The sequence below is a fragment of the Myxine glutinosa genome, chromosome 9 (assembly GCF_964187855.1).
Source record: "Myxine glutinosa chromosome 9, kmMyxGlut1.1, whole genome shotgun sequence".
Classification (NCBI taxonomy): domain Eukaryota; kingdom Metazoa; phylum Chordata; class Myxini; order Myxiniformes; family Myxinidae; genus Myxine; species Myxine glutinosa.
This window is the reverse complement of record NC_136269.1, coordinates 84290293-84313597: the sequence shown is the minus strand read 5'-3', so window position 1 is coordinate 84313597 and position 23305 is coordinate 84290293. Positions and strand designations below refer to the sequence as shown.

At 44.7% G+C, this 23305-nt stretch overlaps 1 protein-coding gene across 3 annotated transcripts in view; it reads right to left on the bottom strand.

Annotated features, from left to right (window-relative positions):
* The window catches only part of LOC137435288 (nuclear factor of activated T-cells, cytoplasmic 1), a 96592-nt gene extending 73287 nt beyond the window's left edge, over positions 1–23305 (bottom strand). Inside the window, exons 1-4 of one of the 3 annotated variants that reach the window (XM_068128931.2) lie at positions 23172–23305; positions 8780–9572; positions 7661–7823; positions 7038–7237 (exon numbers count right to left, since the gene is read on the bottom strand). In XM_068128931.2, the coding sequence (XP_067985032.1) occupies positions 7038–7237; positions 7661–7823; positions 8780–9572; positions 23172–23235 (1220 nt within the window). In that variant the 5' untranslated portion in view covers positions 23236–23305. The remainder of the gene's footprint in view (positions 1–7037; positions 7238–7660; positions 7824–8779; positions 9573–23171) is intronic. The other 2 variants (XM_068128933.2, XM_068128932.2) reach the window with 2 other exon arrangements.

Here is a 23305-nt window from a genome sequence, read left to right as displayed (position 1 = left end):
CGTTTTTGGCCCGATGTCCCAATGGTGAAGAATCACTTTAAAAATTCTAGTAGCCGGATCCGAATCCGGATCTTCACTGAAATCTAATCATTTTGTCCTTGTCACATACGCTACATCTCCGCCAAATTTCGTCCGAATTCGTCCACAACTTTTGGAGATACATGTATTTTGTTTACAAACGGACAGACAAACAAACAGACGGATAGACAGGGGTGAAAACATGACTTCCATCCACCTTTGGTGGCGGAGGTAATAACCAACCTCACGTCGGACATCTAAAAAAATACCTTTCTGTATGTGAATCGGACAATTCTGGTTGATAGTACCTCGCTGGAAGGCCGCAAAGTAGTTTATTCTGCACTGCGCTACGTGCTTTACAAAAGGTAGGAGAAGGGAAGTCTCCCCTTAATAACATCATTTATGATCAGTGCACGTAGAATGAATATCGGTGGAAATGATCTCTCAAAGTGCAATTCATTGTGTTTAATCCAAATTGCAACGAATTTACCAAATGCTTCCAGTGCAAAGTATCTGTCTACTTGCCCTTCGAAATTAAACAAGTAAATACAAACATCAGCTGCCTTTAATTATATTTGGATGACCAGTGCACACTGCACACTTATGTACAATTGTACAATTTTTATAACATTTACGTATTGGCGAAAGTGTTCAATGTAGAATCAGCAGCACACTCAAGAAGTTTCAACAGGATTGTCCTTTGAGCAAACAAATGGGCAATGATGTGCAGACATGACCATGCGTACGCATGTTGGAGTGAATTTGACAACATTCGACGTGCTTGAACAAGAATGACCGCAATGTCATTCTTTCCCGCGCGGTCCCCCTGTGCTGTCTTTCCCTCGCGGTCCCCCTGTGCTGTCTTTCCCTCGCGGTCCCCCTGTGCTGTCTTTCCCTCGTGGTCCCCCTGTACTGTCTTTCCCTCGCGGTCCCCCTGTGCTGTCTTTCCCTCGCGGTCCCCCTGTGCTGTCTTTCCCTCGCGGTCCCCCTGTGCTGTCTTTCCCTCACGGTCCCCCTGTGCTGTCTTTCCCTCACGGTCCCTCTGTGCTGTCTTTCCCTCGCGGTCCCCCTGTACTGTCTTTCCCTCACGGTCCCCCTGTGCTGTCTTTCCCTCACGGTCCCCCTGTGCTGTCTTTCCCTCACGGTCCCCCTGTGCTGTCTTTCCCTCACGGTCCCCCTGTGCTGTCTTTCCCTCACGGTCCCCCTATACTGTCTTTCCCTCGCGGCCCCCCTGTGCTGTCTTTCCCTCGCGGTCCCCCTGTACTGTCTTTCCCTCACGGTCCCCCTGTGCTGTCTTTCCCTCATGGTCCCCCTGTGCTGTCTTTCACTCGTGGTCCCCCTGTACTGTCTTTCCCTCGCGGTCCCCCTGTGCTGTCTTTCCCTCACGGTCCCCCTGTGCTGTCTTTCCCTCACGGTCCCCCTGTGCTGTCTTTCCCTCGCGGTCCCCCTGTGCTGTCTTTCCCTCACGGTCCCCCTGTGCTGTCTTTCCCTCGCGGTCCCCCTGTACTGTCTTTCCCTCGTGGTCCCCCTGGACTGTCTTTCCCTCATGGTCCCCCTGTGCTGTCTTTCCCTCGAGGTCCCCCTGTACTGTCTTTCCCTCGCGGTCCCCCTGTGCTGTCTTTCCCTCACGGTCCCCCTGTGCTGTCTTTCCCTCGCGGTCCCCCTGTACTGTCTTTCCCTCACGGTCCCCCTGTGCTGTCTTTCCCTCGCGGTCCCCCTGTACTGTCTTTCCCTCACGGTCCCCCTGTGCTGTCTTTCCCTCACGGTCCCCCTGTGCTGTCTTTCCCTCGCGGTCCCCCTGTACTGTCTTTCCCTCGCGGTCCCCCTGTGCTGTCTTTCCCTCACGGTCCCCCTGTGCTGTCTTTCCCTCGCGGTCCCCCTGTACTGTCTTTCCCTCGTGGTCCCCCTGTGCTGTCTTTCCCTCACAGTCCCCCTGTACTGTCTTTCCCTCACGGTCCCCCTGTGCTGTCTTTCCCTCGCGGTCCCCCTGTACTGTCTTTCCCTCATGGTCCCCCTGTGCTGTCTTTCCCTCACGGTCCCCCTGTGCTGTCTTTCCCTCGCGGTCCCCCTGTACTGTCTTTCCCTCGCGGTCCCCCTGTGCTGTCTTTCCCTCACGGTCCCCCTGTGCTGTCTTTCCCTCGCGGTCCCCCTGTACTGTCTTTCCCTCACGGTCCCCCTGTGCTGTCTTTCCCTCGCAGTCCCCCTGTACTGTCTTTCCCTCACGGTCCCCCTGTGCTGTCTTTCCCTCGCGGTCCCCCTGTACTGTCTTTCCCTCACGGTCCCCCTGTGCTGTCTTTCCCTCACGGTCCCCCTGTGCTGTCTTTCCCTCGCGGTCCCCCTGTACTGTCTTTCCCTCGTGGTCCCCCTGTGCTGTCTTTCCCTCGCGGTCCCCCTGTGCTGTCTTTCCCTCACGGTCCCCCTGTGCTGTCTTTCCCTCGCGGTCCCCCTGTACTGTCTTTCCCTCACGCTCCCCCTGTGCTGTCTTTCCCTCACGGTCCCCTTGTGCTGTCTTTCCCTCGCGGTCCCCCTGTACTGTCTTTCCCTCGCGGTCCCCCTGTGCTGTCTTTCCCTCGCGGTCCCCCTGTGCTGTCTTTCCCTCACGGTCCCCCTGTGCTGTCTTTCCATCGCGGTCCCCCTGTACTGTCTTTCCCTCACGGTCCCCCTGTGCTGTCTTTCCCTCGCGGTCCCCCTGTACTGTCTTTCCCTCGCGGTCCCCCTGTGCTGTCTTTCCCTCGCAGTTGTCAGCTCTTTCACGAGCCTTGATTCAGTATATATAAAAAAAAAGAAAAAAAAAAGTGGTCACAACCTGCGACAATATCCGGTAACGGGCCGATTGGGAATTGCACATTTAACCTATACAGCACGTCGGGCCAGGATCATGGCCGAGACGTCTATGCAAATGAGTTTAAACTGATATCAACCTAAACAATGAACAACTAGAACGCCACTCAGTAGAGCGCATACTCCCGCCGTGGGTTTAGTTGGAATAATACGTTTTGTTTAACATCCCCTCTCCCCAAAACAATAAATGAAAAAGAAAGTAGGCCCTAATTGTCAAAGAATTTATTTTGATATATCTCGGAATTAGAGGAGAAAACATCATTTAAGAATAAGAATAAAAGCTTTAATGCAGTAAAACAGAAAAAATCCCTCCCAAAAAAAATTCCCAAAAAAATTCCTGGATCCGGAATAATATCCTGAGCTTCACCAAAAACTAATCAATTCTTCCTTATCCCAAGGGCAATCATCCCATCAACTTTCATCCAAATCCGGTCAGAACTTTTCCAGATATCTTGTTCACAAACACACGAACATACGGACACACATACGCACACACATACGCAACACACACGGACGGACACGATCGAATGCATTACTCCCTGGCGGGAGTAATGACCTTTCTCACAATGTATAATACCCAGGTAACTTATGAAAGCTTGCTTCTAATTGGTGGAGAAAATCGGATTACAAAAAAGCATTTCTGGCATACTAATCAGTAAATCGAGTACTTTATCGGTTAAAGCACTCTTAGAAGATGACCAGCGTGATTGAGAAACGATTGAGAAACAATGCGAATCAGTGCACGATGAAAAGATTAACTCGACACCTCTTATCCACGACAGCCTCCACCACGGTTATATCTGAACGAGCCGATTCGTCACATGGTCACGGATTGTTTAACTCCAATATGGAGCCATCCAAGAACAAGAACGCCACTCAGTAGAGCGCATACTCCCGCCGTGGGTCAAGTTGGAATAGTACGATTTCACAAAAGTTTGAGGGAGTAGTTCAGTGACAACACAAGACAATAGTGGGACAATTTAGCAAAACAATTGTGCATTTTGTGAGGAAAGCACCAAATTTGGCACACTAGTAGACTATCATATTATGAAAAGATCTGGATATTGGGCCATCTCAGATTCAGAGATTTGATTTTTGCAAGATTTCGATTCGATTGGGATCGAAGAGAACACCTTCTTCGTCTTCTGTACAGTGAAGTTGCCAGCCCTGAATTCTCTGGCTACATCTGGGTGCTTCATTGGGAGTGCAACCGTGTCCCTCAGGTGAACAGGGACCCACCTGGCATAGTGTGTGTGGTCTAAGGCATGGAACCATGGGACCAGTTCCGTCAGGGCATCAAGGTACATCGTGAATGAAGCCTGCCGCAGAGAACGCACGTAGACCAGTACCAACATCTCTAGTTCCAGCACAGTTGCCCAGTACTGAAAGTTGGGAATGTCTTCTCCTCTCTGGTGACACCGGTCTTCAAACTCAGGCAGGTCTTCTGCATCATCAGCATATGTCATACAGTGGCGTTCATATGCACGGTGTTGCAGGATGTGCAGTGCCGCTGCCGTGATTTGATGAGCTCTTCTTGTGCGGGTGCGTGGGCAGCTCGTAGGAAGGAGTCGGCCGTCCCTGGCGTTGCAATCTCAGCTTGCAAAATCTGCAAAATCTGCAAATCTTGCAAAAATCCAATCTCTGAATCTGAGATGGCCCAATATCCAGATCTTTTCATAATATGATAGTCTACTAGTGTGCCAAATTTGGTGCTTTCCTCACAAAATGTACAATTGTTATGCTATATTTAGCTTAGCTGCCGGACTTCAAGACAACACAAGACAAACACTGCACAGACATATATTTAGAATATATAGAAGATAATGTTTTTAAAAAGCAAGGCAATTTCACTTACATTTTCGGATTCAGCATTCAATTCTATACAAGTGAGTGTATTTTGAGGCATGTGTGACTTCAAATAAAATTGTAAGCCAGGAAAACGTTCGTTTCATTCCTTAGGGATACAACATGTAAAACTGGCCCAAACGTCAAAACAAAACTCGCTCACTTTATGTCGTACAAGCTAATGCGACCACTCATTCTTCTGGGAAGAATCCCGTGCACATGCTTGTCACACTTATAAGTCACCTAAGTCTTTATAAGTTCATCAAATACTGACACTGTGATTGACATTCGCTGAGGTAAATGTTGATATCTCTTCTGAGGTAAAAACAAAACAAAAACAAAAAACAGTTTTAAAGCATTATACGTATCAGACGATACATTTTATGAAACTGGGAAACCTAATACACACTTTGGTGGTTTTAAAATGACAGAATATGTCTTTATTAGAAAAAAAAAATGAACATTGAAGACGACGCTGCTAAAAAAAATACACTGCTCTAACGCATAACCACGAATTTAAACTACATTTACAACAAATATGAAAACTATTTTCATATCACAATGTTAATTAAAAACACCTCACAGCCACGTGATTTAAAAACACCTCACCACCATGTCATTTTACACCTCACCACCACATAATTCAAAATACCTCACCACCACGTGATTCAAAACCACCACCACGTTATTAAAAACACTTCACAACCACGGAAAGAAAAGTTTCAGGGAGTAGTTCAGTGACAACAGACACTGCCCAGATATGTAGATATATAGATAAATAAACCTGAAAATCACAGAGGCAGAATTATTTTTTGGTCTGGGAAGCCCATGCGAGGTTTCTTCTTCAGCCTCTCACAACCCTGGGTGAATGTGATCTTTTAAGATAAAAGTTCGAATTTTGCCAAATCTGTTTTATTCGTTTGTTAATATACCTCAGCCATTGACAAATCTGGAATTATAATTTTATTTGAGGTTCAAATTAACCCAGGAGATTGTGTCAAACGATGCCTGCAAGTCTGTACATGTGATAAATAATTAATTAATCGTCCACAGTCGAAGACTCTTCTTCTTCACGCAAGAACAACTTCCAGCTTCCAGACAATACATCCAATCATCTTCAAATTTTGCACACTTGTTACTCTTCATGACTTCTACTAAAGTATGAAGTTTCACGTCGATCAATGAAGTGGTTCAAGAGATATAAATGTTTTTATTATTTGCGTTTAATTAACGATATCTGCCAAACCACGTGACCTATCGCAAATTCCAAAAGGGCGTTTTAGTAGACTGATATGCTGAACAGATTTGTTAAGTTTCCCCTCGATTGGATCACAAATGAGGGAGGAGCTAGGTTTTAAATGTTTGTGCTTAAAAACGTCATAACTCTGAAATCATGTGATGCATGATGTCATTCTTGCTGACTTTTTTGTTCGTCATGGGTATGCGATTCTGCCTGCAAAGTTTGGCCTTGATCTGTTCAGGCGTTTTGGAGAAAATTGGATTTTAGTGTTTTTAGTGGCCGAACCACGTGACCTGTGATGTCATAATTACCATTAAAATATTCTGCAGACCGAGTCCCTCCTATGGTAAAAATTTGCTCTCAATCGGTCCAATTATTGCAGACAAAATTGTTTTTAAAGGAAAACAGAAAAAAAAATCCCCAAAAAAACTTCCTGGATCCGGAATAATTTCCTGAGCTTCACCAAAAACTATCAATTCTTCCTTATCCCAAGTGCAATCATCCCACCAACTTTCATCCAAATCCGTTTCGAACTTTTCCAGATATCTTGTTCACAAGCACACGAACACGCACGCACGCGCGCACGCACGCACGCACGCACGCACACACACACACACACCCGATCGAATGCATTACTCCCTGGCGGGAGTAATTACGTAACACTATTTTTTATATATATACCGATAGGCTTGATTAAACCTTACTAATAACTTTTATTTGACATATGATTAGATTTTTCGGGGTCCCTCATTGTCAATAACACTCGACCCAAACAAAGTCAAAGGAAATCTGATGCATCAAATTCGGTGTGTATAATAAGCAGAAGCCTACAGTCCTGGTGTCTCACGCGCACCAAAAACCCAGATGGTGGCCATATTATTATGTTTGGGTGCCATGGTGGGTGGAGTCAATTAAGCGACAAAAATGGGTGGGGTCCAATTAAACGACAATGGGAGCACTTTTCAAAAATGGACCCACAACAAGAACCACAACAGTAACCATGCAGAGCTATTGTAGACCTGTGACACATCGCCAGTTAAAATAGCCGCACAGTAAAATATATATATATATATATAAATATAAATATACTTACACCGCACGCATGTCGTTGGCTGGAGAAAGAGGAATTTCAAGCACCTTGGTGCCCCCGACAATTATCTCTCGGTTTAGGCAGGTGACAGATTTTCCAGTGACCTTGTGTACTTGGTAGAATGGATGTGGACGCAGGGCACGCTCATCCGCAGTGCCGACAAACAAATGGAGCATCAGGATGCTTTCGTTGTACCCCAGAAGCTTCACATGGAGAGCAGGGATGTGGCAAGACCAAGATATGATAAACTTATTTCGGTTGCTAGGCACAGCACGAATGCATTTCTAAAGTTACACAACTTTGACACAACCCCATGGGCTAATCGATATTCTGTGTGTGCATGACGATGGCTTGGGGAGGGGGACGATTATAGCGGAATGAATAAAAGGTAGATTTGGTGACATTTAAATTTGCATTATTTGAGTACATAATAAATAGATGACCCCAAAGCAACACAAGCAGTGGAATATTATAGACAATATAATGCAGACTGGTGTGAGTGCCAATTAATCATACCAAAGCAATGCATTAGTCCTTTTAGAGTTTGTCCCACTAAGAGGCTAAGATAACATGAGCTACGAAAAGGACATATATTGAAATTCTCGTCAATGTCTATTGAAAGTTACCTGCATGGTTGGATGACCTCCATGCTGGGCTTTCACAGCTCCTCTGCTGCCTTCTGTTTCGTAATGGGCACGGTGATGAGAACGAGGTTCCGATTCAAGCTGAATCTCATAAGGACCCGATCGGGAAGGCAGAGGCCAGTCAAGGGGCAGCATGGGATCACCCCTACAAGTTATATGCAAGATAAAACAAGCATTTAGTCACAAACAAATGATCATAAAGTGATTTGTGTGGCTTTGTGGTTTAGCAAACACTGTTATCGTGCTTCTCGATCATTGTTCTGTTGGAATAAAAAACAATAACGTCAGAACATCGTAGCAACAGTTGAGACTTCCAAGTCTCAAGGCCTTACAACAACAAGATGCTCGACATTGTTTCACCTGCCGAACCACACCAAAGTGCTCATAATTATAATGACCACCTTGAGGTGTTCGGAAGGTGTAAGGTTGGACAAGCAATATTGCACCATCCAAACACATGCTCACAACAACAACAGGCATTTTAAGGCCATTTTCCCTGCTAGAGCGGGGGTTAGCCTTGCGGTCCCCATGACAATATGCTCCATTTTTCCCTGTTTTCTGCATCTCTCCTTGTTAACTCCCTTGCCCGCATTTCTTCTTCCACCATCTTCAGCCAAGCCTTTCTCGGTCTTCCCCGTCCTCTACTTCCTTCTACATTCATTTCCATCATTATTCTCAACCAGTCAGTTTCATCCTTCCTCAACACGTGACCAAACCATCTCAACCTGTTCCTCTTCACAGCATCAATCCCAGGCTCTATTCCCATCATCTTTCGCAATTCATCATTTGTCTTCCTCTCTCTCAACGATACTCCGCACATCCACCGACCATTCGCATTTCCACCCTTTCCAGCCTTCGTTGCTGCTCTACTTTCATTGCCCATGTCTCGCTCCCATAAAAATGAAAAACATGCTCACAGAGGGATGAAAATTGGACATCTACTTGAAACAAGATGTATTTGATTAAAATTGAACAAATCAGACTCAGACTTGTTAAAGCAGCTAATATGGATCTCGCACAATATACATTTGAAACAATGAGTATTTACAGCAATCAAGCACAATTTAGTTTCTCAGAAGATGATGGATGAATAAAACCCACCTGACGTAGGATTCAACAGGAAGCTGGATCCGAGGATGCGTCCAGACAACAGAGGAAGGAACGGGCAAATGACTATCAGGACGCGAGATTGCAGGATGGCCAAGATTAGCAGAGCAAAAAGGATCAAGAAGGTTGTAAGGATTGAGAGAAAGGCGCTTCTCAGGGAAAGGGTGAAAGCCAATAAGTGCTTCTGTGCTCCGTGCTGGATAGAGGCGCGTTCCTCCATGCTGTAACACGTGTGAGCGCTGCGGTGAAAGTGATCGTGAGCGAACGTACTGCAGGCACGGTGAAGGTGGTGTCATGAGTTCTGAAGTGCCAGCGCACCCAGGGTGCCTTCGCTTTCCCCGAGGAGAGCCAGGCCGGGGTGAAACGGGGCGGTGCTGCAAGACATCCCCATAAGGCGAGAGATGAGATGCAGACGAGGTGCGGTGAAGGTCAGCGCCCGGGAGTACAGAAAGATCAATATCGATGTCATCAGCATCGGGTGCATACACACCCTCACCCTGTGAGCTATCTGACTTGCAACTCGTGGGTGATGGACTGCGGGATGTGGCACGTTGACGGTATGCGATATGCTCTAGTCCCAATCCAGGCCCTGGCACTTCCAGCTCTCCCGGGGTGATCTGGATGCTGGGACAACGCGTGTCCGGCAGTGTCGCCATCGGGAAATGAAGGCCACAGCCTTGCGCAAGACTCAGGCCCAAAGCGGTTTGCGCATGAAGAGCCGAAAGTTCAGTGTAGACATTCTGGTTTTCTGCACATTGTGCCATAAACATATAAGGCTGCTCGTTACCTGCAAGGTAAAATAAAAGGGAAACAGCACACCAAGGTTATTGTTGCACATTTTGGCAAACAATAATTTTTATCACAAAGTTTGTCGCTGCGTACAAGTATAATGTGCAAACTCTCATCTAAATCATTAAGTTATCTTTCCAAGTCATTAATGCAAAGTAATTCACTGTATCAGAATTTTTTTAATTATCCGAGCAATGTGAGATATATCAGCACTTGTAGAGACGTTGTTCAAATTTCACCTGAACTACACTTCATCCTACACGTTGCTCTTTGTCGAAGTCAATTTTGGACCCCACATATATATATATATATATATATATATATAAAATGTCAAATGACCCCGCATGTCAAAACGAAAATGATATCGTTGCTTGAGAAATATGAAATAATTTTTGGGCGACCATGTGACCCTGACATTCAAGAAACGGCATCAATAAGGCCTAAAATCCCCCAAAAATAACAGTTTTGGATTGAAATACATTTCGGAAGACTTGTTCAAATCTTTATAATTTGCATTTTCCAGCCACCTGCGCAATGCTCCTTATGTCAGTGATACCTACATAAAATGATTGTCCAACGGATTCAGTACTGTGATGATGTGAACAGAGATGTTTTCTCTTTAAAAAGTGCAATTTGGCCTCATCTGACTTTCTCTTTTGATAAAGATAAGTTAATCTGCTCAATGTTTTGGGTTTTGGTTTACAAGGTCGAGGCTCATCTAAGAGCTAAAACACAGAGCATAATGAAACAGATCAGAACAACTGCAAAACAGTGGGAAGGGACGAAGATTGCCAAGTTTATAGTCCATTTTGTCCGTGGTGGTGGACAGGATGAAATAAGTGGAAGCAGAATGGATGCCGATCATGCAAAGGAGCTAATGTGAAGCCAGGTGAACCCATGTCCATTTCATGGAAGTAGCAGATTATAAACAAACTGAACAAGAATAAAAAAAACAATTATTTCTTATTTATACCGATGACTCCTCTATTTGATCAATGTAAAGCAGCAATGACATCGAGCACACATGTTCATCTCATCTCATGAGTCCGAAGCAGATCAAGTTGTCCATCCCAACTTGTGCTGCGTCCTATTCCCAATGCATTTTGTGCCAAAGTAAACAATGCCGAGTTAATTTACCTGCAGCTGCGAGAACTATTAGCCATTCCGTGTCACGTTTCAAGAAGAATTACTGTATATACGAGCAGAATTTAATTCTCAATTTCAAAAGAGTTGTGAGCAGGTCATTGTCAATTGAAAAGACAACCTGCAGCTATGGGAAAACATCAGGCAACTCACTCATGGTATTGGCTAAATTCTCATGGCTGATAATTCTTGCCAACCTGCACATGGCAAGCATGATGAGCCTGCACTTGGCAAGCATGATGAGCCTGCACTTGGCAAGCATGATGAGCCTGCACTTGGCAAGCATGATGAGCCTGCACTTGGCAAGCATGATGCGCCTGCACATGGCAAGCATGATGAGCCTGCACTTGGTAAGCATGATGAGCCTGCACATGGCAAGCATGATGAGCCTGCACTTGGCAAGCATGATGAGCCTGCACTTGGCAAGCATGATGAGCCTGCACATGGCAATCATGATGAACCTGCACTTGGCAAGCATGATGAGCCTGCACTTGGCAAGCATGATGAGCCTGCACTTGGCAAGCATGATGAGCCTGCACTTGGCAAGCATGATGAGCCTGCACATGGTAAGCATGAGGAGCCTGCACTTGGCAAGCATGATGAGCCTGCACTTGGCAAGCATGATGAGCCTGCACATGGCAAGCATGATGAGCCTGCACTTGGCAAGCATGATGAGCCTGCACATGGCAATCATGATGAGCCTGCACATGGCAATCATGATGAACCTGCACTTGGCAAGCATGATGAGCCTGCACTTGGCAAGCATGATGAGCCTGCACATGGCAATCATGATGAGCCTGCACATGGCAATCATGATGAACCTGCACATGGCAATCATGATGAACCTGCACTTGGCAAGCATGATGAGCCTGCACTTGGCAAGCATGATGAGCCTGCACATGGCAATCATGATGAGCCTGCACATGGCAATCATGATGAGCCTGCACATGGCAATCATGATGAGCCTGCACATGGCAATCATGATGAACCTGCACTTGGCAAGCATGATGAGCCTGCACTTGGCAAGCATGATGAGCCTGCACATGGCAATCATGATGAGCCTGCACATGGCAATCATGATGAGCCTGCACATGGCAATCATGATGAGCCTGCACATGGCAATCATGATGAACCTGCACATGGCAATCATGATGAGCCTGCACATGGCAATCATGATGAGCCTGCACTTGGCAAGCATGATGAGCCTGCACTTGGCAAGCATGATGAGCCTGCACATGGCAATCATGATGAGCCTGCACATGGCAATCATGATGAGCCTGCACATGGCAATCATGATGAACCTGCACTTGGCAAGCATGATGAGCCTGCACTTGGCAAGCATGGTGAGCCTGCACATGGCAATCATGATGAGCCTGCACATGGCAATCATGATGAGCCTGCACATGGCAATCATGATGAACCTGCACTTGGCAATCATGATGAACCTGCACTTGGCAAGCATGATGAGCCTGCACATGGCAATCATGATGAACCTGCACTTGGCAAGCATGATGAGCCTGCACTTGGCAAGCATGATGAGCCTAAATAGTAGCATGTTCAGTGAACGATGGTATTTTTGTTCAGAATGAATGCGCGAGGAGAGACTATGCTGTAACACTCATGATGAGCATGATGAGCCTGCACTTGGCAAGCATGATGAGCCTAAATAGTAGCATGTTCAGTGAACGATGGTTATTTTTGTTCAGAATGAATGCGCGAGGAGAGACTATGCTGTAACGCTCTACAGGTGTTCTAGTGTAGTTATCTAATTTTGGGAGTACTGGTTGTCGTGAATTTACACACATTTGTAGAAAAATAAAAACAAAATGTGAATACAGCAGCATGTGACCAATGTTATTAAGGGGGAAGCATGTCTTAGGGGCAAATACTCAAGGCGAGGGAGATGATTAGTATTGTGCAGGAGCTTTGAGAGAGGAGCTAAGTCATGCAGGCTCGGGTGGCAATGGACGGATGTGGTTTTGGCTTTTTTGATATTGTTCAGATGCCCTCTCTATCTAGAGAAAGAGAGAAGGAAAGAGAAGATAGGGGAAGGGAAGAGAATATAGACCAGAGAATTGAAAGGACCAGTGCCATGTGAGGTGTGTGACCCACGGTACATGTGGCCGGGCCTTGTTTTTGCTCAGCAGCCCTAGGGGTGCTGGTACAGGTTGCCCGTGGAGATGCTCCTGTACAGTATTTGGCTCAAGCAGATTTAGCAATGAGGTGGGAGTGTTGTCCATGCTTTTTAAGTCCCAAGTGCCACACACGTGCTTTTCAGGCAGCATCATTGGGTTGCTTTGAGTAGATTATGCTGCTGATCTCAGAGAGAGCAAGTATACTTTTCCTTTATACAATATCCAGACCCATAGAAGAGCAAGGCAACAGATGGCAAAGAGGCAGTGAACTGACAGTGGGGCAACATCTGGATGCAATAACCAAGGGAATTATCACACAGGAAAAGAGAAGAGAAGAGGAAAGGGGAAGGATAGGTTATGAGGATTAACAGGGAAGAAAACATTGCAGGTTGGGATGGGAAGGTGACATACGATGGTGGTGCACTACTTTCTTGGAGCCACAGAGAGAAATGTGGGATTGAACAGTCTCAGGAAAGCCATTCCAAAAAAGGGAGAAAAGGGGAACAAAAGCATGGAGGTGTGCAGTATGCCTGGATCGTGGAAGTTTAACCAATACTGGAAGAACGCATGCATCCTTGGAACACCAGACTTGGTGGGAAAATGGATAGAGCGTCAGATCTGAGTCTGGGAGGTCAATGGCCGATCCCAGCTCCGGCAGAGTCATACGAAAGACTTTGGAAATGGTACAGGCTGCTTCCTTGTTTGATGCGGAACATTTAAATAGGACAGAACATGGAAAAACACCCAAAGGTTAGCGCAAAGCAGGCCTTATGCTTCAGCCTCATTGCGAAAGATTCCACCTAATGTTAAGGGCTTTAGATTCCCCAGAGTAGCAATCCTCTTTTCCATTGATCATGTGCTAATCAATCCAGCAAGATCCTCATTTGATGCATCTCCTCGTGAGCTCTCACTTAATTGTCTGTTTGTCATTCACTCAATGTTTCAACTACTGCACATACAGTGCATTCAGAAAGTATTCAGACCCCTTCACTTTTTCCCCGTTTTGTTATGTTGCAGCCTTATGCTGAAATCGTTTAAATTCATTTTTTCCCTCATCAATCTACACTCAATACCCTTAATCCTTATGAACCCGAACAACTCTTTGCCAAACTGTACCCTTAAATAACTTGTTAGCATTGTTTTTCTGCTATTTATTATCTTGAATAAAAGAGTTATTAATAACATAGTATTATTTTCCTCCATTAGGAATGTAAAAGAAAGTTATTTTCTTGAGTTAATGATCTATGATGTCAGAATTAGCAATAAAATATTCTCCATGGGGAGTCCCTCCTCTGTTTAAAGTTTTGCTTCGATCGGGCAAGCGGTTACAGAGAAAACCATTTTAAAGCAAAAATGTATCGACGTCGACACACATACAGAGACATACACAGACAGGGGCATTGCAATCGTCTCGCATCTCCTTCGGAGCTAGATTAATTCCTCGAGAGACGAATTACCATAGGAATCACAAGTATTGTGATCCTAAATAAATTCAGAACAAGTACACATACATTCAAAGTACACCGCCCCATGCCAAATAATTAAATATGCTGCAGCGCGGCATTGCAGCTCATTGAGGCTGCATTGGGAGGGAGAGGTGTACACTAATTGATTGATTAATTGTATAATTAAAATCAATAAAAGATTATCACAAAATATTTTCATAATCAATTGGCTAATCGCATAACTAAACCACTAGTGCTTCATCCGAAGATGTATCTTTTAAAAATTTAATTAAATAAGTCATTTATAAAAAATTAAATAATTAATTGATTACTCAATAAATAATTAATCGATTAATCAATAAATAATTAATAGATGAAATGATTAATCAATAAATCGAAAATATCCTTGATAGCCACATCACTTGGTCACTCATGTCCAAATATTAGCTTCCCAGCTCAAAAGGTGCCTGAGATATTGGCCAAATGAGAAAGAAAATAAATAAATGATTAATAATGAAAATAAATAAATAATAATCTTAAAAAAATTAAATTATTAATCAATTTGGTCAGAGAACACATAAACTACCACTATTTCATCAGAATCGGTAACTTAAAAAAAATATTTTTTTTGGTCATTAATCAAATAATTAAATAATTAATCGATTAATTGATTAATTAATAAATCAAAAATATCCTTTGCAGCCAAATCACCTGGTCATTGGCATGTCCAAATATCAGCTTCCTAACTCAAAAGGTGCCTGAGTTAATGGTCAGAAGAGAAATGAAATTTGATTAATTAAATAAGTACTTAATTAATCGCTAATAATTAAATAACTCCTCAATTTATTGATTAATCAAAAAAAAAAATACCGTTTTTGACAAAGGACTTGCTCACTACTGTGCCGAAATTTCAGCTTCCTAGCTCAAAGGATGGCTGAGATATCGTCCGGACAAACAAACAAGAAAGCAAGAAAGCAAGAAAGAAAACAAGAAAGAAACCAGAGTGAAAACTGAGTACTCTCTTTCAGCGTGCGTCACTGCCGAGCCCCCTTTGGTGCCCGGCAATGACGATTTGCAATGCCTGGAGATGGCATAGGAAAGGAGCGGTGTACAATTAATAGTGAAGAATATATCCTTATGGATGTGTTACTGGGGGTACTCATGTGTTACATGAGACAGAATCGAGGATGAAAAGAGGTGGTGGTGCACTGCTCGCCTCAAGCCCTAGAAGGAAGAATGAGACAGAAGACATTTAGGAAGGCGATTCGATATATGGGAGAAGTGAGGAATAAAAGAGTTGAAGTGTGGAGACATCCTTGGTTTTGGAAGTCTAACCAGCCTCGTTAGGCTTTTGGAAGTCTAACCGGAAGAGCATGTTTTGGAAGCCTAACTGGAACAAGCGTTACGCCTAGGTCCCCCGTCGGTGAAGTGATGTGAGTTGATAAAGTGGAAGACGCAGGAAACATGGAAGATTCGATAATATTTGCGAGTGGGTTGGAGATACACCCACACACCAGACTAGACGTTAGTAGTTCGTTTATTTTTCAAGATATTCCACTCATAAGGTTCAGACATATATATGGTGGTGGCCATCTTGGATTTTGACGTGGCGACCCAATTTTGAAGACCGTTCTTCCTTATGCGTAGATACACTCACACACCAGATTAGACGTTAGTAGTTCGTTTATTTTTCAAGATATTTCGCTCACAAGGTTCAGACATATATGTGGTGTCGGCCATCTTGGATTTTGACGTGGCGACCCAATTTTCAATAGCGTTCTTCCTTTTGCCTAGATACACCCACACACCTGATTAGACGTGAGTAGTTCATTTATTTTTCAAGATATTTCGCTCACAAGGTTCAGACATATATGTGGTGGCGGCCATCTTGGATTTTGACGTGGCGACCCAATTTTGAAGACCGTTCTTCCTTTTGCCGAGATACACCCACACACCTGATTAGACGTGAGTAGTTCATTTATTTTTCAAGATATTTCGCTCACAAGGTTCGAACATATATGTGGTGGCGGCCATCTTGGATTTTGACGTGGCGACCCAATTTTGAAGACCGTTCTTCCTTATGCCTGGATACACCCACACACCAGATTAGAAGTTAGTAGTTCGTTTATTTTTCAAGATATTTTGCTCACAAGGTTCAGACATACATGGTGGCGGCCATCTTGGATTTTGACGTGGCGACCCAATTTTGAAGACCGTTCTTCCTTATGCCTAGGTACACCCACACACCAGATTAGAAGTTAGTAGTTCGTTTATTTTTCAAGATATTCTGCTCATAAGGTTCAGAAATATATGGTGGCGGCCATCTTGGATTTTGACGTGGCTTCCCAATTTTGAAGACCGTTCTTCTTTATGCCTGGATACACCCACACACCAGATTAGAAGTTAGTAGTTCGTTTATTTTCAAGATATTCCGCTCATAAGGTTCAGAAATATATGGTGGCGGCCATCTTGGATTTTGACGTGGCGACCCAATTTTGAAGACCGTTCTTCCTTATGCGCAGATACACCCACACACCAGATTAGACGTTAGTAGTTCGTTTATTTTTCAAGATATTCCGCTCATAAGGTTCAGACATATATGGTGGTGGCCATCTTGGATTTTGATGTGGCGACCCAATTTTGAAGACTGTTCTTCCTTATGCCTAGGTACACCCACACACCAGATTAGACGTTAGTAGTTCGTTTATTTTTCAAGATATTCCGCTCATAAGGTTCAGACATATATGGTGGTGGCCATCTTGGATTTTGACGTGGCGACCCAATTTTGAAGACTGTTCTTCCTTATGCCTAGGTACACCCACACACCAGATTAGACGTTAGTAGTTCGTTTATTTTTCAAGATATTTTGCTCACAAGGTTCAGACATACATGGTGGCCGCCATCTTGGATTTTGACGTGGCGACCCAATTTTGAAGACCGTTCTTCCTTATGCCTAGGTACACCCACACACCAGATTAGAAGTTAGTAGTTCGTTTATTTTTCAAGATATTCCGCTCATAAGGTTCAGAAATATATGGTGGCGGCCATCTTGGATTTTGATGTGGCTTCCCAATTTTGAAGACCGTTCTTCTTTATGCCTGGATACACCCACACACCAGATTAGAAGTTAGTAGTTCGTTTATTTTTCAAGATATTCCGCTCATAAGGTTCAGAAATATATGGTGGCGGCCATCTTGGATTTTGACGTGGCGACCCAATTTTGAAGACCGTTCTTCCTTATGCGCAGGTACACCCACACACCAGATTCGACGTTAGTAGTTCGTTTATTTTTCAAGATATTCCGCTCATATGGTTCAGACATATATGGTGGTGGCCATCTTGGATTTTGACGTGGCGACCCAATTTTGAAGACCGTTCTTCCTTATGCCTAGGTACACCCACACACCAGATTAGACGTTAGTAGTTCGTTTATTTTTCAAGATATTTTGCTCACAAGGTTCAGACATACATGGTGGCGGCCATCTTGGATTTTGACGTGGCGACCCAATTTTGAAGACCGTTCTTCCTTATGCCTAGGTACACCCACACACCAGATTAGAAGTTAGTAGTTCGTTTATTTTTCAAGATATTCCGCTCATAAGGTTCAGAAATATATGGTGGCGGCCATGTTGGATTTTGACGTGGCTTCCCAATTTTGAAGACCGTTCTTCTTTATGCCTGGATACACCCACACACCAGATTAGAAGTTAGTAGTTCGTTTATTTTTCAAGATATTCCGCTCATAAGGTTCAGACATATATGGTGGTGGCCATCTTGGATTTTGACGTGGCGACCCAATTTTGAAGACCGTTCTTCCTTATGCCGAGGTACACCCACACACCGGATTAGAAGTTAGTAGTTCGTTTATGTTTCAAGATATTTCGTTCACAAGGTTCAGACATATATGTGGTGGCGGCCATCTTGGATTTTGACGTGGCGACCCAATTTTCAATAGCTTTCTTCCATATGCCGAGATACACCCACACACCAGATTAGACGTGAGTAGTTCATTTATTTTTCAAGATATTTCGCTCACAAGGTTCAGACATATATGTGGTGGCGGCCATCTTGGATTTTGACGTGGCGACCCAATTTTGAAGACCGTTCTTCCTTATGCCTGGATACACCCACACACCAGATTAGAAGTTAGTAGTTCGTTTATTTTTCAAGATATTTTGCTCACAAGGTTCAGACATGCATGGTGGCGGCCATCTTGGATTTTGACGTGGCGACCCAATTTTGAAGACCGTTCTTCCTTATGCCTAGGTACACCCACACACCAGATTAGAAGTTAGTAGTTCATTTATTTTTCAAGATATTTCGCTCACAAGGTTCAGACATATATGTGGTGGCGGCCATCTTGGATTTTGACGTGGCGACCCAATTTTGAAGACCGTTCTTCTTTATGCCTAGGTACACCCACACACCAGATTAGAAGTTAGTAGTTCATTTATTTTTCAAGATATTTCGCTCACAAGGTTCAGACATATATGTGGTGGCGGCCATCTTGGATTTTGACGTGGCGACCCAATTTTGAAGACCGTTCTTCCTTATGCCTGGATACACCCACACACCAGATTAGAAGTTAGTAGTTCATTTATTTTTCAAGATATTTCGCTCACAAGGTTCAGACATATATGTGGTGGCGGCCATCTTGGATTTTGACGTGGCGACCCAATTTTGAAGACCGTTCTTCTTTATGCCTAGGTACACCCACACACCAGATTAGAAGTTAGTAGTTCATTTATTTTTCAAGATATTTCGCTCACAAGGTTCAGACATATATGTGGTGGCGGCCATCTTGGATTTTGACGTGGCGACCCAATTTTGAAGACCGTTCTTCCTTATGCCTGGATACACCCACACACCAGATTAGAAGTTAGTAGTTCATTTATTTTTCAAGATATTTCGCTCACAAGGTTCAGACATATATGTGGTGGCGGCCATCTTGGATTTTGACGTGGCGACCCAATTTTGAAGACCGTTCTTCTTTATGCCTAGGTACACCCACACACCAGATTAGAAGTTAGTAGTTCATTTATTTTTCAAGATATTTCGCTCACAAGGTTCAGACATATATGTGGTGGCGGCCATCTTGGATTTTGACGTGGCGACCCAATTTTGAAGACCGTTCTTCCTTATGCCTGGATACACCCACACACCAGATTAGAAGTTAGTAGTTCGTTTATTTTTCAAGATATTCCGCTCACAAATTTCAACGCACACACGGACGGAGGGAAAACCATAGTCCCCCTTTCGCTCGGCGGTGCGACGGGGGACAAAAAAGGTGTGCATCCTGAAGTCGATAGGGAAGGTCAGAGGATTGAGGGAGCATAGGGAGCAACATCGGGAAATAGAGAGTATAACATAGAGGCCACTGACCTGCATGTGATTTGAGAGGAACAGACCTTGCGCTTTGTCATCATCATTTGAAATTCCAATAATGTTGAGAGCTTTCGATTACACAGAACCCAGGAGAGACGGATGTGATGTTGGGACCCCGGCCCATAGGGGAGACCAGTAACTTATTGAGCGACAGACAAAGACTTTGTAAACAGTGAGAATGGGTCTTATGGAAAATGGGTTCAGTGGTTCAGTTCAGAAAATGGATTATTAATTTAAAGTTTTTTCCCATAACATTGGCAAAGTGGAACGAGGTTTTTCCCTTTTTTCCGTGGTAACCGGCTAATTGGCCATCTTAATCGATAGGATGTCCGGCTCGTTTCACTGGCGTCGTGATCGGGTCTTGCTTCTGCTTTGGGGATGGGTTTGTTGCACTCCTCTGCCTCCTGCTCTTACTCCTGGAGCTCCTCCTGGTATGAAAGGCCCACACTCCTCTGCCTCCTGCTCTTACTCCTGGAGCTCCTCCTGGTATGAAAGGCCCACACTCCTCTGCCTCCTGCTCTTACTCCTGGAGCTCCTCCTGGTATGTAAGGCCCACACTCCTCTGCCTCCTGCTCTTACTCCTGGAGCTCCTCCTGGTATGTAAGGCCCACACTCCTCTGCCTCCTGCTGTTTTATCCTGCAGCTCCTCCTGGTATGTAAGGCCCACACTCCTCTGCCTCCTGCTCTTACTCCTGGAGCTCCTCCTGGTATGTAAGGCCCACACTCCTCTGCCTCCTGCTCTTACTCCTGGAGCTCCTCCTGGTATGAAAGGCCCACACTCCTCTGCCTCCTGCTCTTACTCCTGGAGCTCCTCCTGGTATGTAAGGCCCACACTCCTCTGCCTCCTGCTCTTACTCCTGGAGCTCCTCCTGGTATGTAAGGCCCACACTCCTCTGCCTCCTGCTCTTACTCCTGGAGCTCCTCCTGGTATGTAAGGCCCACACTCCTCTGTCTCCTGCTCTTACTCCTGGAGCTCCTCCTGGTATGAAAGGCCCACACTCCTCTGCCTCCTGCTCTTACTCCTGGAGCTCCTCCTGGTATGTAAGGCCCACACTCCTCTGCCTCCTGCTCTTACTCCTGGAGCTCCTCCTGGTATGTAAGGCCCACACTCCTCTGCCTCCTGCTCTTACTCCTGGAGCTCCTCCTGGTATGTAAGGCCCACACTCCTCTGCCTCCTGCTGTTTTATCCTGGAGCTCCTCCTGGTATGTAAGGCCCACACTTGCATTTTGCTCTTACATTCTGGGACATATCGCCTAATGAGACCACTCAGAGTTAAGAACCTGCAATAGCAAGGAGAGCGATTCATACTCAATTTAAATTAGATATTTTTTTAATCATCAGATCTCAGTGGTAATGTCAAAGAAATCCGAACTTAGGTCATTTTCAGGCATTATCGACACCATTCCTCTCTGGTCCAATTCTGCAGGTCTTGGCATCATAATCCACAAAATGTTTCAGGTAAATGTTGGTTTCGAAATTGATTTGAGAATTCCTCAAGAAACACTTCATGAAGATGAAATCGACCCGAGACAAAATAAAACGATATATATATATATTTTGCAGTTAGTTGAAGCATTCACACCCAAAGCCAAAAAGTTTGCAACCACAGAGTCAAAACCGCTGTTCTTAATCTCGACTCATATCTGTTCCATGATGCAGAACGCCTGCGAACTCGGGCCTCACAAACAGCACAACACGCTAATTATAGAACATGGTTCCTTGGCTCAATGTGACGTCTGCGGTAATTGTACCACTTCCCGTTGTCCTCTTCCTCTCCGTCTTTCTCTAGTGTGCCAATATGGACTTAAAACGCTACTTGCTCGTGGTTTTACAGTGCCAGCAGAAAATGTATTGTCTGTCTGTGTCACAGACATACACACACACACACACACACACACACACCGATAGTCGATACATACACACATGTACACAAACGCACACACACACACACACACACACACACACACACACACACACACTTTACACACACACACACAATTCCAGAAGTGTATGAATTTGGTAGTACAGCTTCTTCTTCTTCCTGACCGGCATCACACTTAACTCAGAAACGTGAGCCATTCCCCTTCCTCTCCTGCCTCCACACTCCCCTCCCATCCCCCCTCTCCCCACCCTTCCCCTTCTCCCCTACCCCTCTCCCCTGACCTCCCCCTCCTTTTCCCTCCCCTCCCTTTTAAGATATAAATTCTCCATAAAAGAGCTTCCACTTCTGACTGCTCCCCTTCCCCCCCTCCCCTCCCCTTCCCCCCACCTCTCCTCTTCCCCTCCCCTTTAAGATATAAATTCTCCGTAAAAGAGCTTCCACTTCTGACTGCTCCCCTTCCCCCCCTCCCTTCCCCTTCCTCCCCTCCCCTCCCCCGCCCGGCACGTCTGCTGATATATATACAGGGTGAGTCAAAAGTAGCGCCCGATTTATGTTTATTATATAAATATATATTTCTGTCAGTTGATTGTTTGTTTGTCATTTGTATTGCAGTGTACAAGAAGGTAGAAATAAATGAATGACATCTTTATCTTTATCAGCTTTCGAAAGTTTATCAGCTTTCGGCTTGATGAAAACTTTCCCGGAAAGTGGATCGGCCGCCGCGGTCCGATCGAGTGGCCGGCACGCTCCCCAGACCTTACACCTCCAGATTTCTTTCTTTGGGGGCTCACAAAAGACCTTGTTTATCGTGAAAAGCCTCATACCATTCAGGAATTGAAGGCTTAAATAACTGTAAAGTTTGAGGAAATTGATATCGAACTCTGCAAGCGTGTGTGCCACTCTGTGCCTGCTCGGCTGCAATTGTGCATCGATCACGAGGGAGGGCACTTTGAAAATTGCAAGTAAAACAGCTTGGTACAGTTCTGTAATAATTTTCCCCCGAATAAATGGTTAGATAAACATGTCATTCATTTATTACTACTTTCTTGTACACTGTAATGCAAATGGCAAACAAACAATCAACTGACAGAAATAGATATATAAACAGAAATCGTGCGCTACTTTTGACTCACCCTGTATATACATACATACATACACACACACACATAGACAGACACATAAACACACACCCACAGTCCCACACCCATACATACAAACACACACACAAAGACACGCACACACCATTATGTATGTTTGTTATCGTTAAACCAGTATTTTTGAAGGTCAGAGTTCACCTCCACTCTTAAGGACACACAAACGCGCACTCTTTCCTCGGAGTTTGAAATGGCTCTGTGATGGTTCGTCACTCACAGAACGCATCGGCTACGTTAGGAAATACCACACATTTCACCACTCTCGATAAGAATCGGAGACGACACCATCACAGTAAATACCTCGAGAAAAGGCGACAATGAATTCGTGCGGATTTAAAGGCACAATCACCAAAACACCGACTTGTATAACTCCGATGTCTAACACCGAATGCGCTCCGAGGCTCAAACAGTGAAAACAAATCAACCTATGAGACTCAAGAACACAGGCATACCTGGCGCACCTCCATTTTCATCCAACAGTAATTGTAAATATCCATTATCGTCTGGATCCCCCATGACAGACTGCACGCGATATCGCCGCAGCTTGCGACGCTCAGGCCGAAGCGCGACTGTTTCGTGCTTTGGG